Source organism: Ambystoma mexicanum, chromosome 6p (assembly GCF_040938575.1).
Source record: "Ambystoma mexicanum isolate Mex_15411 chromosome 6p, UKY_AmexF1_1, whole genome shotgun sequence".
NCBI lineage: Eukaryota > Metazoa > Chordata > Amphibia > Caudata > Ambystomatidae > Ambystoma > Ambystoma mexicanum.
In genome coordinates, this window is record NC_090935.1 from 1419929697 (window position 1) to 1419947757 (window position 18061).

An 18061-nucleotide genomic window follows, 5' to 3' on the forward strand; every position below is an offset into this window, starting at 1 on the left:
TCACAAAGTTGTCTGGCTGGCATGCCAAAGGTGGTTTTAGATGTGTTTGCTGCTGGCTTTGAGGGATGCGTTTCTGGGTGTGCAAACTATGTATGGTCTGTGATTGGTATAGCTCTGTGAGCTTTTTTTTAATTTTTTTTTTTAATTTTATTTTTTTTTAATGCAAGCGTTTTCCAGGAAGTTAATTGCATGGCACACGTGTTTTGGGGGGGATATGTACACTTTTCGATGCTTGGACCATTAACGTGGGTGTGCCTGGTATTGTCGGATACCATTTCTTTGCGGAATTCGGGCTGTTTTTGTAAAGTTCAAGATTGCCCTAAAGGGCATTATGATTGCAACCAACTAGAAGCCAGCAGACTGTATTGAACATCAGTTAATCTGGGAGTGGGTGAGGCCGCACCCCCTTTTTAATTTTTTTGTTTTGTTGGGCAATCTTCATAGTCTACTGTTATTTTCGGCAAAAAACATCTTTAACGCAAATAAAACATTTTCTTATTAGTTACTTGCCATTCAACTTTTTTTTTTAAATTTTTTTTTTTTTTTTTTTTTTTTTTTTTGTGTGTGAATGTATCTCAAATGATGCATGCAACAGAATTAATTTGACCTATAATCTAGTCAGCGTGGGGCCGGCTGAGAGTATGTACTTTATTCAGTTCATGCAGAGTTGATGTTATTGCCCCTTTTCTAGTTTCAGGTTCCGCTCCTTGGCTTGCTGCCACAAGATCCAGCATGGAGGTGGTTTCTGCGGACATGAACAGCTTGCTCCCAGAAGAGATCATGGACACAGAAATAACCCTGGAAGACGATGACAGCATTGTGGCGGTCACTGTGAGCTCCCCTATGGGGGAGTCGATGCCCATGGAAACTGAACTGGAAGTGGAAATTAACTCTAGCAACGACTTAACTACCACTTCCACCACCACTGAGCCAGTGACTGTGACGAGCAACCACACCAGCCAGCTTACACTGGTCACCCCGGCTCTCAAACCTGATGCAAACTTAATTGTAAAAAATGTCTTTCAAAGTGACCGACAAAAACTTAGCACTCAGACACCTATGACATTATCGGCCAGTCAGTTAATTCTGAACAAGGTGTCCCAGGCATCCGAATTGAAAGCCAGCAATGCCACAGTGAAACAGGAGGGCCAGAAACTGATTGTTACAACAAAGTCTGGGCAGCCTTTTGTCTTTACGTTGCCCCCAGGCCAGTTGCCCCATGTTCCGAAACTTGCTTCCCTGATGCAGGCAGGAAACTCTGAGGGCCACACGCCACAGATCAAGTTGCTAACCATTGGAGGCCGGTCTGAGTTGAAGCCATCCCTTGGAGTTTCATCAGTGACGCAAGGAGTTCAGCTGATAAACGCTGGAGCCAAGTCCCCCGCACTGCAGACCGGACCTTTCAAAACGGTGCAGGTAAAGACCATGGGCCAAGCAAGGGTTTAAGTCTGGGGTTGACATATTTCAAGGTGCGCTTTTCTTCTGTAAGTGTGAAATGTTCAGCAAAGTTGTAACTTTACATCTTTCCAATACTTGGACTACTTGTAAAACGTGCGATTTGTATAGCATACTTCTGCCATTTACATGACCTTGTGACGCTGTTGTGATTTCGGGTCTGCTATAACTTGGTTACTGCTTCATACCACTGTTCACTATGTCTCTGAGCTTCATTAGTTAAGTCACCCTTCGGACAATTGGGCACGTTTTTACCCATATTTAGTAAACCTAAGCAAAAGCCCAGTGAGGCTACACATTAATTTGTTCTAATGCTAAGCATTTCAGATATACCTGTCTGGAAATCTGCTCTCCAGGATAGCTGTGGCAGTGGTTAGCTGTGGGCTTGGTGGTTGAGGAGCTGGGATTGAGGGGTGCACCGTTTTTCATATTTTAAATCTTAAATGCCACTTTTATAGTCTTAAATACAAAACTCTTCCTGATGCATCTTATTTAAGAAGGACCATTATTTCCGTTTCTGCATGCAGTTTACAGGATCTAGGTCTTACTACTCTCCCACCACAGAAGGGGTTGTTGGATGTGATATAGGAATTTGAAATGGGTGCTGATTAAACAGTTTAGCCTGTTAGGACAGTACTGGCCAATTTCTTAGTCATAACGCGGAGTCCTTAGCAGTCGGTTATTCTGGCCTTCCGAAGATAGACACTTTTTTTAAAGTGGTCTAATCACATTTAATATTTGAGTCGTGCTGGATCTCCGAACAAAAAATAGATATTGATCTGCCACTCAAAGTCCACCCACGCTCGAATCCTTTAGAATTTAGAACCAACAAAAAAAACGTTCTCCAGACCGCCTACGAGGTCCTGAAAACGACCTGATTCACATTTATTTTTTTATTTTTACATACTAAAAAACACCCAGCTAATGCCTAACTCTAGGGTAGAATATTCACACTTGTAACCGCTGTTCCACAGAGTAGCCTGCTTTTAAAAGCATTGCTACACTCTGCAGAAGCTCCCTAGCCTCATAAAACTGTTATAAGCAGGAAGTGCATATAAAGTGCGGCAAAGCGTTCTTTTTAATTTGCTTATCCCTAGTGCAAGGTCTCAATTGCCAGCCTTGACTCATACCCACTTCTCCACAAAACCAAATGGACACGTCCTCTAAAGTTCTGGCTGTGATTACACGAAGCGCATCGAATGCATGCGTCTCATATTTTGAAATTTCCAGAGGCCCAACATTGATTCTAGAAGTGTTTGGAGGGAGTACATCTGGGATGCACGGTTGACCAAAATGGAAGTGACGTGTGGTTCACTGCTCTTAACCCCTATAAACAGTTGTTTGTGTTTCCCATGTGCCACAGACTCCTGGATTCAAAGCTGAATGGTTTGTTATGGCAGCCCCCCACCCCAAATTTAGCAGATTTTTCTTTGGCTTGTTTTAGCCGTGTTTTTTTAATATATATATATTACACACACGCCTACATTTCGTCAATCTGTTCTTGACAGATCCATCCATAGAAGGCTGCATGCTGTGCCGTAGATCAAATCCTGTCGTGAGGGTCCCTTGTTCGAGACCCCTCGGATCTGCTCGCACAAGGGAGGCTAGTCATTTCTTGGACTAAAACACCAGCTGACTCCTATTAATGGGAACGGGTGCAGGGCCACAGTACTGTCTGCAAAACTGTCCTTTCGAAATAAACAGGAAGCTCAGCTCTGAGTTTGGACTGAAGAATGAAGCCTCTATAGTGTAACACTTGGGTATGCAACCTGCGGCTTTCCAAATATTTTGAACTGACCTCGATGAACCCTCACCATTGATTACGCTAGGTAGGGTTGATAGTAGTTGTAATCCAAAACATCTGCAGAGCCAAAGGTTGCAGACCCCTTGTTTAAGGAGTCCCGTTCCAAACTAAACTCTGAGCAATAATCTGTTCTGAATGGTGCTGTGCTGGGGCCCAATCTCGAGGGAAAGCTGAATCCACCCGTCTACCTGTTGAGACTGCTTTTTCACCTGCATCGGCACAGTAATTTAAGCCCCATCTTTGGTACCCTTGTGCAGATTGAAGAATTTCATACTACACCCGCATCTCGTGGACTTTCACTTCTCACTCACAGCATCTATTCTTAACCCTGTTCCACTCTTTGGTGGCTTTTGTGTGTATTTTTGTTTTTTCTTTTTGTACTCTTCCCATGCCGATTGTCGCATTTTTTAATCCTTCCACTCAATTGCCCTGCCACCCCTCCTTTTTTATTTTTTATTATTTTTTTTTTCGTAAAGCCAGGGTTTCTATTCGGTATGTGGGTGAATTATTATAGTTTCACATTGTCTTTGTACAAGGATGACAAGAACGTTGAAGCAATTGTAAGCTCTTTATAGAACCCTGCCATTCAGGCCCTTGTAAATAAATCGCATCTTTCTTCTGTTGCCTTGTGCGTTTTCAGCACACCCATGCTAAGAATGACAGACGGGCATTGAGGAAGGTCGCAAAGCCTGACCACCTAGAGCCAAATAAAAGCACCTGTCACTAGAATATTTTACAGGAAAGGATACCAGGCATTCACTGTATATAGGAGGACTGAAATCGGACACAAACCCCTACCTACCCTGTTAGTCTCAGCCCACCCCCAGTGTGGATTATACATTTCCAAGGGGTTCTATTCAAGCAGGACCCCGCGTCCCCTAAAATTCTCGCTGTAAGAAGTTGCTATCCGCATGATGAAAAACAGACAAAACCGCAGGGTAAGGCCAGAAATATTTGTGTGAGTGGTGGGCCCGATGCTGATGAGAGTATTTAATGCATTTTCTAAAGGACAGATCTGCCCATTATCATTGAAAAGGAGCCTTTAAATCCTTGTGCTTAAAAAGGGTATGGCAGCCCATTTCCCCCACTGCTACCTCCCAATATCACCATTGGATGTCTCAAGCAAGATATTTGCAGGCTGCCTGGCAACCAGGCTGCAGAACTGGGCTTTCGATAAGGTGTTAAATGATAACTAAGCCGGTTTCAGAAAAGGATGCTCCATGCTGGATCAATGCCTCTTGTTGCGTACCATAGTGGAGAAATATACTAAGATTAGAAACCGTGAAGTATATGTAGCCTTTCTATATTAATCTAAAGCCTCAAGAAGCTGGATCAAATGGGCGGCCCTGCAGGGCTATTGCAGCTGATCCAGCGAGTCCATACGGACACCTCGATAGCCAGTCGCTGCTTGAGGGCAAATTAATATTCTGAGGAACATCGGCACCAATAGAGGAGTCAAACTGGGGTCCCTGTTAGCCCCTCCTTTTGATCAGATTTTAACCCATATGGTATTTCAACCTCCCACTTCACCCCCCCCCCCCAAATGGGACTAAGTGCAGTGTTATGCTACATGCCGATGATACTGCGTCAATTGATCTCACAGAGGACCGGCTTCAGCAGAGTCTTCTATAAGCGGACACATTTTTTAGGGATCCGTCGGACACTAAATCTATAAAAACTAAGATCGTGGTATTGGGCACAGGAAGGACTCTGGGTAAATGGGGCATTAACAAGGAGAAAATAGAGGTGGCCAACTGGGTGGGAGTTGGAATAACCATATGAAGATGACCGCAAAGCAGGCGGAAGGAAGTTTCAAGGGCCTCATAAGATTTTACTATCAGTACGGGGGAAAGAGATGGGATCAATGCCTCTCCTTTTTAAAACTCAAATGACAATACTGTATGGAAGTGAGCTGTGGGGGTGACCTCCTGCACAAGGCTGGAAACTATCCAGAACATGTTTTTAAGGATCTATGATGGGAGTGGGGGTCTCGAGTCTAGGGCTTTGGGCACAGACTCGCTTCTTGCTGTTCTTCCTTAAAGTGCATCGAATGCCTATAAGGAGAGAGCCAGATGCTCTGTATACAAGGGAGGTACCAATGGTTCTCAAAGAGTTTGCTTTAATGGGGAAAATGAACAGGGAAGGTTGATCAAGAAATGCGCAGAAAAATTTTGAAAATACCCAGAGGGGCATTATGAGCCTGCCTTCCCTAAAACTCTATAGCGATACTTGCATTGACGTAGCTTCTCCAAATAAAATCTCGTGAGTGCAGGAGGGTTGTGATTATGATTAAATTATACATTCTCCTTGTGAGAACTAGAACCACTTCGAAGGGCACAGACTGGCATTGCAACTGTGGGATGGGTAAAGACGAGAACCTTCTACATTTCTTATTTGCACATTTTTATATTGATTTGAGAAGATGGCTTGAGTCATATTTTATTAAGAATAATGTTCGATACAATGCTATTATGCTCAACAGATGAGGATTTTATGTATGATATTTTATCGTTTGTTTATGATTTTAAAACTTTTATTTTCAATATAAAGCATACAGAAGTGGTAAACATCAACAATCTTACAAATTATTACAATAATACAAACCTAAATGTATCCAGCGTATAATCAACATTAATAATAAACTACCAAATTTATAATTAAATTCATTCAAGAAGAGAGAAAACAGAATAGAAGCAAGAAAATAGAAATAGAAAATAGACAGAGAACCATTGAACAATTCTGTCAATTAACTTATCCAACAATTATGTTATCAAACAATAACCCTGAAAAGTAGAATAAAAGCGTCTTAGCAATAATATCTATCACCTCCAGAGACACTACTATCTGAATTACAGATCTAAATCATCCGTAGACCTTATGAAAACTGCTCCAAACGTCCCAGAATTTCCCAATATCTCCTGCATTCTTGCAGATGGCTTTCTCATAGGTTGAAATGGTGAGAAGCTCCCCCATACATTCATCCACATTGAAGGAGCTGCTTGACTTCTAAGATCTCAATATCATCCTCTTTGCAGTCATACTGGCACGGATTAGCCAAGTCATCTGCCCAAAGGTGATGTCATCCATTACGGATACGTCTCCAAGAATTAGTAAGGTGGCTGAGAGAGGGATTGTACAGTTCAAGACCAGCCCCAGTCTCTCACATACACTCTCCCAGAACCTTTGTCTTTGGCCAAAACCAAATTAGGTGACTGAGGGATCCTCGTGCACCTTTGCATTTCCAACAGAGATCATTATCCACAAGTTGTCTCTGAAATAGTCTAACAGGTGTCCATTAGGCTCTGAAGAGCATTTTTGTTTGTGATGCCTTAAGGCCCCAGTCAAGACTCGCCAGTCGAGTATTCTCACAACGCTGCCAACATCTTTGATCAATATCTTCTCCCAGTTCTTCCGCTCAGATGACTGGCAGCCTTGGATCAGCTTTTCTACAAGCTTTTAAGAATCCGTACATCGTAGCAGCCGGGTGGCAGGCACTCCCACATGTCTGAAGCGCAGACCAGGTGACATTCTGACTCAGCAGTTGAGGTACACCAAGGCCAATTAGCAACAATCTCCTTCAATTTCCTGTACTCAGCAAATGTACAATCAGCCATGTCATGAGTCTGACTTAGTTGTGTGCAAGAGATCCAGATTTCTCCATCCATCAGATCAGAGGTATTTTATACCTGCCAGGAACCATTCTGACAAGAAAAAAACGTTACCTTGACGTTTCAAGGCCGGATTTAGCCAAATGGTGGCATCCAAGTGCAAGTAAGCATTCAAGCGTTTGGAAATATTACACCAGCAATCTTGTAAAAAACTGGTCAAAGGGTTCGCCTATCTTCATTTATTTTTCTTAGTAGTTAACAAAGCTCCAGGGTCTAATTGAGGCACAGCCCCTCACTCCTATGTCATGCATTACGAACATTTAGTGATTTTACAAAGATGCCGGGTGGAAAATGATAGATGGTAATCGATGAAGTTTGGTAAATTCATCCCACCTTTTTTCAATGGGAGTTGTAGCTTCCAGTTTGCAAGCCTTAGGGGCTTACCGCCCCAACAAAGTTTTGCATAAGTTTATCTATTTCACTGAAAATTTGGCCTGATATCCTGATTGGTAACATTGATTGAAGGTAATTTACATGAGGGGCCAGATTCATCTTTATGCAATTAATATTCGCCTATGTGGACAGATTTAAGAGGAACCCCCCCCATCTCGCCAGGTCAGATCTTAATTTTGGGAGAAGCATTCCGAAATTCATCTGCCAGTTTCACCTCCTCAGCGCCAATCCAGATGGCCAAGTATTTAATTTTATCACTTCACCATCTGAACTGGAAACAAGCACATGTACACTGCTGACACACATTATTGAGGGATAACATTTCGGATTTGCTCCAATTCATTTTATAGCTTGAGACCATTGGGAATTGCTGAATATCTTGCATTATATGGGGTATACCATTAGCTGGATCCTGGAGGGCGACCAATAGATCGTCTGCATACAACCAAAGCAAAATTTCACGATCGTTTCCAATTATCGGCCTGAGATTGACATCTGTTCTCGAACACAATGCTAACTGTTCCATAGATACGATGAATAATAATGGTGTCTCGTGCCTCTGCAGAGTACAAAAGCATCAGCAATTAGGCCATTAGTGAGCACACAAGCATATGGATCTCTATACAGTAGCTGCACCCATTGTTGAAAGTTCTGACCAAATTTCATTCTCTTCAGGCAAGGAAACAAAAAGGTCCACTCCACACGATCAAATGCCTTCATCACCGTCCAGTGAGATAACGGCATTGGCAACTTGCTGTCTATGAACTTTTTCAATTAACAGCAGGCGTCTCATGTCATCAGCAACTGCCCTACCAGTATCAAATCCTACCTGGTTTTCATGTATCAGATTTGTAATTACTGATTCCAAACGTATAGCCAACATTTTTGCAAGAATCACAATTTATTAGGCTAATCGGCCTATAGCTCTCGCATTTTGAGGGAGATTTGTCCTTTTTCTTTAGAACAGTTATCAATGCATTTTGCATAGTTTATAGTTTTTGTCAATGAACCCGAATAGTCTTTTTAAAATTTTTATAAACATCACTTAAGAGCTGTATGGCCGAATCTGGAAGAAGGCTTGCTGATTGATCTGAGAGTTGCTGTACGTTATATGAATTCAGATAGCTTTTGATCTCTGACACATCACAAGTCCATTCCGAAGCAAAACGTTTTTCATAGAAATCACGAAACAATTTGTTTATTTCTTTTTATTGAGTCTCCATGGTTCTATCTTGGTTCTATCTTGATTCTCAATAGAAGTAATGAAGCGTTCACTCTGCCACCTTTTAATCTGTGCCAACAATTTTCAAGCTTTCTCCATTTTAGAAATGGTTTATTTTCTGTCTGAAAAGGGCATAGTCCACCTGACTCGATATTAGCTTGCTCTTCTCAGCTCAGTCTTAGTCACTTCATCTCTGCTGACTGCAAAATTTGTCAAGTTGCTTAGCTTCAGTGGACATTTCTCTGGATTTCCTTTGCCCTTCATTTCCTTTGTATGCTGGTCTTAGAAATTAGTACACCACACACAAAGCATTTCAGTGCTTCCCATACACTGGAAATTTTAACATCAGTCCTGTTTATTTGAATAAAGCTTCCAATTTCTCTTACGACCTCCTCCCTGATTTGTACATCAGTAAGAATGTGAGTTCAACCTCCCTCTTGTTGATTTGATTAGAGTATGTTGCAATGAGAGGCTTTAAGAGACCGGCGCATGATCAGATGGAGCAATGAGCCCGATTTTGGAGTCAAAACAACTTGAGGTCACTGGACCAGATGTTAAGAGAAAGTCAACGTGGGAGTAAGTATCATGACATTGAGAATGAAAAGTATAGTCCCGATCACATGGGTGTTCCAATCACCAAATGTCTGCCAGGTTGACCCCCCCCCCCCCCGTTTCATCATTTGTTAAAGAGGCCTTTGAAAGAAGCTCTAGAGTATTCTGTGCTTGTGGCCTCTATAATGTATTTACCGTATTGGCTAGGGCGACATTTTATACTATGTATTTTAAGAATTGATGTTTTATGTTCGTGATTTCAATTATTTGTAAAAATCGATTTGTATGCAGTTTTGAGATACTCTGAAAGCATGCTCTTTTATAACCTGTTTAATTGGGCTGGGATGCGATATTTTATTATCGGTGTAAACCAAATAAAGTATGTTGATCCACATTAGTCAATTCTTGAACAGTCCATTAGCCTTGGTAGTCCCAATTAACCGTAAGGGGTCAGTTTTTAGCGTCATTGCACAGCTGCATACTCCTTAGTGGCACCTATTTGTCTCTAAAACAGCACTTGCATAAATATTCCCTGATCTTGCCATTCTTGCTGATGCTCATTGCTGCTTTCAGTCACTCCCCCTTTCTCTTTAACAAGGCGGCTCCCCGTGGATAATGCAGCTTGCAGCGTGCAGCCCTTTGAGACGAGAGCAATACAAGCTTTAACCCGCATTGACGATTTAGTTTTTTGTGAGACCAGGAGACTGGGCTTTGCTCTCCCACCACCCATTTGTAGGCAGTCTGGTGGATACACATTTAGGTGGTTCAGTGAAGGAAGGCTCCCTCATCCTTGTTTTTCAGTGATCGCTTCTCTGGCGGTGTGATCGGTTTGGAGGAGTTTTACTGCAAAAGCAATTCCTACACTTTAATTGGATTGCCGAACGGTGGGCATGAGTGGCCCTGCTCCTCCAGACGCCAGCATTTTTCTTTCTGCGTTGGACGCAATCGTATCCTCTAGTTTCAGGCTCCTTTGTGTTTTTCTCACCCCTTTGTGTTTTTGATGTAATTTCTGCCCTCTAGTGCCGTGATTCAACAGCAGTTTGTCCTCCCTCCTGTTTATGACCGGTAAATCAGTGTTCTCTTTGTTTACCATTGGTGAGCTGTGACAGGCAGGTCACCGCCACAGACCAATATTCCTAGTCTTTGGATTGTTTGGGGCCTGAGCTCTCCTTTCTGTCCTTGTGGTGAATCCATTGTTGGGAGGACTTTTACTTTCGTCAGAGTTATCTTAAGGAGTTTCTTAAACGAAAAGAGCAGCAGTGGGTATGCAGATTTTTTTTTTTTTAAACGATCCCCCACCCTCCTTGGAGCACTCCAGCCAGCATATTGCTTGCTTGGCAGGGCCCAATTGGCTCTTCTGGAACTAAAGTGAAGGTTCCCTGACTTGCGGCCAATGCAGTGGGGAAGCCTGATGTTCCCAGGGGCTAAATCCAGATACTGATCAGAGGGTCCCTGCTCTGGGATCAGGGGAGGCATGAGTAACCCCAAAGGTGTCTAAAAAGCAGCTTGCGCCTCAAGATTGTTCGGCCCTTGCTTGCTCTTGGTGGGGACAATGACGTTTCCTTGCTGCTCCATAATGTGACCGCCTCCTCTCTGGCATGTCCCCAAATGTGAACTGTAAAGCATTTCACAGTGGTGAAGAAAGTGTTTGGAACGTGCCAAAATACTGAAATGGGATCCGTTTCTTATTGGCTTTTGTGACTCTGCCCCTGAAGGTCCCAGGAGTTCCTATTTCTGTGGGAACTCCCTCTGCATTGGGCTGAGGGGGGCCTTTTGTCTTTGCATTGCAATTGGAAGGGCATGTTTCTGAAACCCTCTTAGTCAACCCTTGCAGGCTCAGACATTTGGCTTAAAGGGATGACTGGCTGTCGTGGCTTCCTACTTCATCTACATCCTAAGCCATGCTTTCCACTCTGGCCCTGCCAGCGCAGGCTTGGTTTTTAGTGTAGTTCCAGTCTTATACAGGACCCTGCGATGAGAGACCATTTCAAGGATATTAAGAAAATGCTTCCTCATCCTCCAGCTGCTGAGGGTTGCCTCCTGGCCCCTTTGCCCTCACCCCACTGGTGGTTGCTACTGCATCGAAGCCACCTGCCCCACTGGGAGCTCCTTTTGCGACAAGGCCTCTTGTTGCACCTCTGCTTCCACCAAGAATGCTCTGGATAATCCCAAGTGACAGGGCTGAGGAGGGAGACGGAGAAGACCATTTCAGGGTTTGAAATTTAGGAGTAGATGTGCAGGAGCTAAAACGAGCACCGTGGTTTGAAAACTGAGGGAAAGCAAGCAGATTTGAAGGACAGTTTGCTTCAGCTAGGTGAGGGGCCACTAAAGGAAGAGTAGGGTTGACTAGCTGAGGAGCAAGAGGGTCAGCCAGGGTGGTTTGAGGGTAGAATTCCCTTTCTGCTCTATCAAGAGTGGACTTGAAGCGCCCCCAGAGAATCAAAACAAGCTCATAGTAACAACCAGCCAACAGGGCAAGAGAACTATTCACCCAGCACTCATCCATCAAGGGACCCAGTTCCAGACCCTCTTGCCCCTCCACCCCCCACACACCCCAAGCTTTTACCACACACACATCTCTATCTTCTCTGTGTCATCCTCATTATTTTGGTCCAGGGAGATCCCCAGGACCTTGGCTGCCTCGTCTGGCACAGTGCAGTGCCACTGCTTCCCCTCCCAAGTGAAGCGCAGGCCAAATGGGAATGAACAATCTCAATGGCACATACTCCTGCCGTAGTTTCCCTGTAATTGGCCTGAAGACCAGATGCATTTGAAGCATAAGAGCAGCAGAATCCTGAAAGATGAGGAGCTTCTGCGTGCGTACGGGAATCCCCACCATTGACTTGAGGTGGCCCCCCAGGATCACATCCTTGAACGATAAAGGATTTCATGAGCATGTCTCTGGGCTGGCTCCGCTGACTTTTCTGGAGGGGCCCAACCCTATGCACCCTGTCAAGAACAATTGGATCCGCGGAAACATCAGGGAAGGTGTCCTTGAAGCAAAGAACCCAAGCCCTCAAGTCTGTACCTTCACATGTTTCATTGAGGCCCCGAATTATGAGGTTCTCGCTCGCCTGTGTCTCTTCTCCAAAACTTTAATGGTTGAGATTGGGTCCTCCATTCCCTGTTTTGCTCCAGCAAGCTCCCCCCTGCAAATGGATGATGCCCTCTTGTAAGGAATGTATTGACTGCTCCGCATCCCCAGCTCCGGTATTGACCTGCTTCAGGTCCCTAGAGAATACACCCAGGGACTTTTGGAGCCCCTCCATTGCAGTCTTGATCTCCTTCCTGACCGAGGTAGAGAGCTTCTCCAGGGTGGCCATGCATTCTAGTAGGTCTTGTTTTGTAAAAGGGGAGACCCCAACTCCGGACCCCTTGGCTGCTGCCATCGACTCTGCAGTCAGCCTACCGGCGCTGCTCGCCCTTCACGCTACACCGCCGCGGTCCACAGTGGTGTCACCGACCTCAGTTTCTTTTGTGCCTTACGGGACGAAATGCAGGTGGGTGCTTTACTTCTGCATCCTCCTCGACGCTGCTTAGCTACCTTCATAGTGTTAACACTCCCGGGATGACGGGCACTGAAACCCCCGGCAGCTGTCCCCTAGGTGATCCTCCACAGACAGTCCCAACAGGAGGGAAGGCTTCTCAGACCACCAGCTTACATCTAATCAGGTATCCCCTGGCTGCACCACCGACCTTTGGGTAGACACCAGGTAGGGAGCTGGTCAGATCACCACCACAGTTTGCTCCTCAATGTTGCCAACTTCTCACCAAAGGCACATATGCCACCCAGAAGCCATCCCAGGGGCCCTCCTCCAGGCTCCCAGTCACACTCTCCAGATTAGGGTGTGGGGGGGGAGAACCGTGATGACAGAGACCCGACAGGCCTCAAAGCAGAGCCCCTCCACAGGGAGCCCGCAGTGCAGCCTCCTCCGTCCTCCTATGCGCACTTGACGGCATGCTTTGATGTTCTAAGGTCCTCCAGCCAGGCAAAGGGCACCGGGCAAAGGCCCCCTGTGCTAGGGAGCCCAGAGATGGAGATCAGTCCAAGCTCTCCTCCAAATTCCTCCCGACCTGGACTCCCTCATTTGGCATCCCCCGGAACACTAAGTCCCGTGGAGAGTGGTCAAATGCCAGGCTCCATCCACGGCAGCTTGACAGCAGCGGGTGACAGTCCGGGCCAGCCGAAGCTCACTCCCTCTGTCATGGGCCCACCAGGCTTCCCCTCATCAGGTGCCTGTAGTGGCTACAGTAGTTAGCAATGTTTTATTTTTCGTACGCCAACATTACTTCGACAAATCTCTTATAATTTGTATTTATTTGTGGGAGGGGTCCCCAACACCCCCTTTTCCCTGTATTCTAACTTCTTACCCCAACCCCCCCGCCCCCTTTTAACTCGTTACCCCCGCTATATATTTAGATGAGTTTTTATAGTAATTTTGGCGTTTTAAAAAAACTTTTTAAAAAATCTGTCTGCAAAATGGGATACGGTCTTTACTGTGGTGTTATGCAGATTAGTGGCCCAATGCTCTGTACACCTGGGGAAGATCGGGGAGAACGATGATCTCTGCCATGGGCCTCTAGAAATGGGAATTTATTCTTTAGTGCAAAGAATAGTTGGAACCACAATAACGCAGGTTTTTATTTTATTGGGTTTACAAAATATTATGTAGAGATAAAGCAGTGCAACTTTCGCTGTTCCATAGAGCTTTATTTATTAGGTGGTGCAGAGTGAAATGAGTAGCAAAGAAAAACTTGTAGTTCATTCTCATGGGCGGGGGGTGGGTAGGTTTGGGGAATGGAACAGTTGCAGTGCAGACTGGGTTGGCTTCCTAATATGAAGGTCCATAAAACTGTCAGGAGGGAACTCTCAATGGCATTCACTAACCTAAAAAATGACATTTCTCGCTGTGCTGAGATCCTTTGTAAGAAAGTAAACCTTAATCAAACCTAACACTTGAATGCACTATATTATGATGTGGGCCCTAGTAAGTTCCTGAAATATATTATTTTAACACCATACTGGAGTGGAAGTCTTCTAAACTCAAAATTGGAAAGCAGGGTGTTTTTTGCTTCTGCCTTGCAAGGGCACAGGTAGTAGTATAGCTCAGTGGCAACGTGCTCGTCTTGGAAGCAAGGCGACAGAGCAACGCAGGTTCAAATCCCGGGTCTGCGGTTAGAAACCTCTTTGGTATTAAGCGCATTATAAAAAACCTATTTTAATCAAAAGTTTTGTTTACTATGTTGATGTAGCATCATTAGCAGCTTTACTCAAATTACTACATAAAAGATTTGCTGGCTGGTACACAATGTGACCACTACAAAAATATTGTAAGTTTTAAATGGTGCAGTGTCCAATGTTTAACTCTGGTCTTAAGATACATAATGGCTTCTTGGCTGGAATACCATGTGGCAAACACAAAAATGCATTTCCCATATTTGAATGGGTGCAATGTCAGATTTCTGTTTTGTCACATGCTCAATAATGGGTGCCACTCATTTGAGCTTAAATACCCAAGATTTCTGTTGTCTGTTCTGTCTTCACAAAGGCACTGAACAGTAGTGCCCAACCGTTGTTGACAATTATTTCTTCTGAGAATGAGCAGTCCAGCATCTTTTTTGCAAGCAATTATTTTCTGAATCATCTGACGAAGTCTATTGGAAAGATTGTTTCCATAACATTTAGTCGAATGAAAGTCATTGAAACCTGCATTTTGTGTGAATGTATTTTGTGAACATTTTTAATTAATGGTGTTGGTAATGAGATCGGCAAGCCTTCCTGCATATCAATGTGTACAGGAGGCAGTAATTTTACCAGTACAGGCTAATATGTTAGGGTAAGGTGTGAAGTGTGAATGTGCAATTAATATGCAGAGACTATGCTTTCATTGCATGTATCGGATTACGACCAAACCAAGATCTGTACAAGGAGAAATGGCTTAATCTAGTAGGTAAACGTGACAAATCATTTGAGCTTTTATAGGTAATGAATGGGGACTTTTGTTTAAGATGTACATGCATCTTGTTGGAGACCAGGGCAGCAACCTTGTCCATTGCTACTAATTTGAAAACCTATTTCATCATTCCAAAATAGGACGGGGGGGGAGGTTAAGGCAATTTCCATTTACTTGCAATGGTTGGTCGGCTGCAAATTGATCAGGGAGTACCCATTTAGTTTTTGGAAACCTAAACATTTAGCAAGAACATAAAGTGATCTTGTTGGGAGGTTTCTTGGTTCTTTCAGTAAGACTATCATACAGCAGCATTTCCTGTTAAGTGTGATGCAAGGTTGTGATATTGACAACCAAGGGTTGCATTTTAGGTCCCACCCATTTCAGCGGGACATTTGCTTGGAATCCGCAATCTGCATATTTGTAGAACCAGAGTTCTCCAACAATAGATGGTAGAGAAGTAACCAGGTTTCCTCAGCAATATGTCTTTATTGAGAATATAAGGCCAATCTATGTTGGTAGCCACCCATGATAGCTTCTTCAATCTCTGCATTACTCCTGATCATCTGGGAAAATGGTTCTAAAGACGGGACGAAAAATCAATGGTGAAATTAAGTCTTTGCTGGTGCCCCTGTGTATTTTGAAAGCAGATTCACTCCGGTTCGTAGAGTTGAATATTTGGCAGAGACCGATCTCATAAGATTGGGCCCAAAGTTGCATTTATTTTGCACCAGGTGAAGAAGGGTCAGTCTACTCTCTTCAGATGATCGCAAAGCAAAGGGAGTTTGATCTTTTGCTTATCAACCACATCACCACTTTCAGGATAGTTTCATGCATCTTTTGATCCTAGGCAAAGCCATTCTGATCCAGATTAGTAATTCTTGGCAGAATGGGGCCAAACTGTCTGCCCCCACCTTACTGTATGTTCTGGCATCCTAATTAAAAACTGCGATTGGTAGGTATGGTATGACTACAATGGAGGGGATGGGGAGGTTATCTTCCGAATTCATTGGATGCACAGCTTGACTTACTGAGGGCATGACCAAGCTGAGAAACCACCTGCCCTAGACCCTTATTTAGTGCTTGAGCTTGAATAGCCAAGGTTCTTTCTCAGACTGCAATAGGCCCTTTGAGGTCTCAAAAATTCCCTCAATCTCTTCTGCCTACCCACATTAGTCAGTACAGTTTGGCCTTGAAAGGCTGCGTAGTACCGATACATTATTTTAGTCTTCTCTTTAGGGAACCACCTAATTGCAACCCCTGCTGACTTTGCATTTTAAATATTTCTGGTAGTAGTGAGAATTTATCACCTATTTCCCGGTGCTTCCCAGTGAAATGTTTTTTTTTTTTTTTGGGGGGGGGTGGGAAGGGGGTGTGAATGAAGTCCCCGAACACTGCGGGACACTATAATAAGATGGCAACATAGCGGCCATAAGGCTGCGTATCCTATAGCAAAACAACCCTCGAAGAGGCCCCTCCCAAATGTATAGACAGTTATGGAATGGGTGGGCAGGCATTACATAAAGTTCTGTGTAATATATATTCAATTTGTTTAGCAATTAGTGTAAAACATCTTACAGGTGTCTTATCCGTTAATCAATGTACACACCATCGAGGCAATAACCTTGGTAACTGTCTGGTATAAAACTGTACCAGACCTGGTAACGCCAATTGGGGGTAGAAAATACTACCATCAGAAATGTTAACAGTAACGGAGGTTATTTATAAAACAACAAATATACAGAAAACAGATAAAAAAAACAAATCCCCTTTTTTATTCTTATATTTTGTTAGAGGTACAGAGGCTAACTTTGCGGATGCAATTCGGACTCATGTCCTTCATCGGGGCGATTTCTACAAAATAAATTGAAGTGCTTGTCTATACTACAAAGAGGTTTGTAATGTTAAAGTTTCCACAAAGTATACTGTTGAAAGCAATAGAAACAAAATAAAATAATAAAAGGGCTGTACTGTAGAAGTACCTGGTGTGGTGATGCAGGTTCACTAGAAACCTGCAATACAAGCATGTGTGTGTAAGTGCTTAGTGTGTTAATTGTCTTTAGACAAGTGAGCGTGTTTCTGAAGTGTGAGGTTGATTAAACAGCCTCAACTAACATGATAAACAAAATAAGGGAGGATAGAGGCCAGAGGGCTTAACCTCCATGTTCCAATAGCGGTGTGACTTTGTATGATGCGCTCCAGTTGGTCACGGTGATCTATCTTGTTGAAAGTTGCTCTGCTCTGTAAACAATAGAAGAGCTAATAAAAATGCTGGTATGGTTTAACAGGTGCATGTTGCATTGAATGCTGCTTAAATGCAGAGATGTGGGGTGAACATCCGCCTGTATCAAGTCTGAACCTGCGAGACTTCTCTCGCAGATATGAGTGAAATCCAATGATGTTGCTGTGTGCCTGATTTTCATAGGTTTCCCAAGCGTGTCGGATGTCGTGGAGAGAGCATACCAGGACTCGGCTGATGTCAAACTGTTCGGACTGTAATTGAACAGAAGAAAGTCCAAAGCGGAAATGTGCCTGGTGAACTGGCTGGACGTCCTGCATACGGCCGAGTAGTTAAGGGAATGTTAGCGATTGTCATAGAAACGAAGTATCTTAGTAGAGTGTGTGTTAGTCAGGACATTGTGCAAACGCGCGTAGAGGACGTAATTTATGTTGAGCTTAACTGTTCGGTTTGGAAAAGTGATTGGAGATGTCAAGCCAACAGAGAGGCGTGGTGCTATGATGTGCCTACTGCAGGTAGTTACTGTGCATCAGTTCTGGAAATGATGAAATATCATCGGACGTTGTCAGTTTGGTAAACGTGAACTAGCGTGTACTGTCGCCGAATGTGAAGGCTCCAATGGGTTGTGAATTAGGCTAATTTATGGGGTGAGCATGCCCAATGCGCTGTAAGTAAAATTATTACTAAGGTTGACCTATGCACTGGTTCAATGCACACTTTAATATAAACAAGGTTCACCGTTTCTAAGGTTAAAGGCATATGCCGCTTGGCATAATG

General features: G+C 43.8%; 1 protein-coding gene across 2 annotated transcripts in view; it reads left to right on the plus strand.

Moving 5' to 3' along the window:
- The window catches only part of LIN54 (lin-54 DREAM MuvB core complex component), an 825244-nt gene that overhangs the window by 20208 nt on the left and 786975 nt on the right, over positions 1-18061 (plus strand). For both annotated transcript variants that reach the window (XM_069626123.1, XM_069626122.1), the window contains exon 2: positions 692-1416. In XM_069626123.1, coding sequence (XP_069482224.1) covers positions 733-1416 — 684 coding nt within the window. In that variant the 5' untranslated portion in view covers positions 692-732. The remainder of the gene's footprint in view (positions 1-691; positions 1417-18061) is intronic.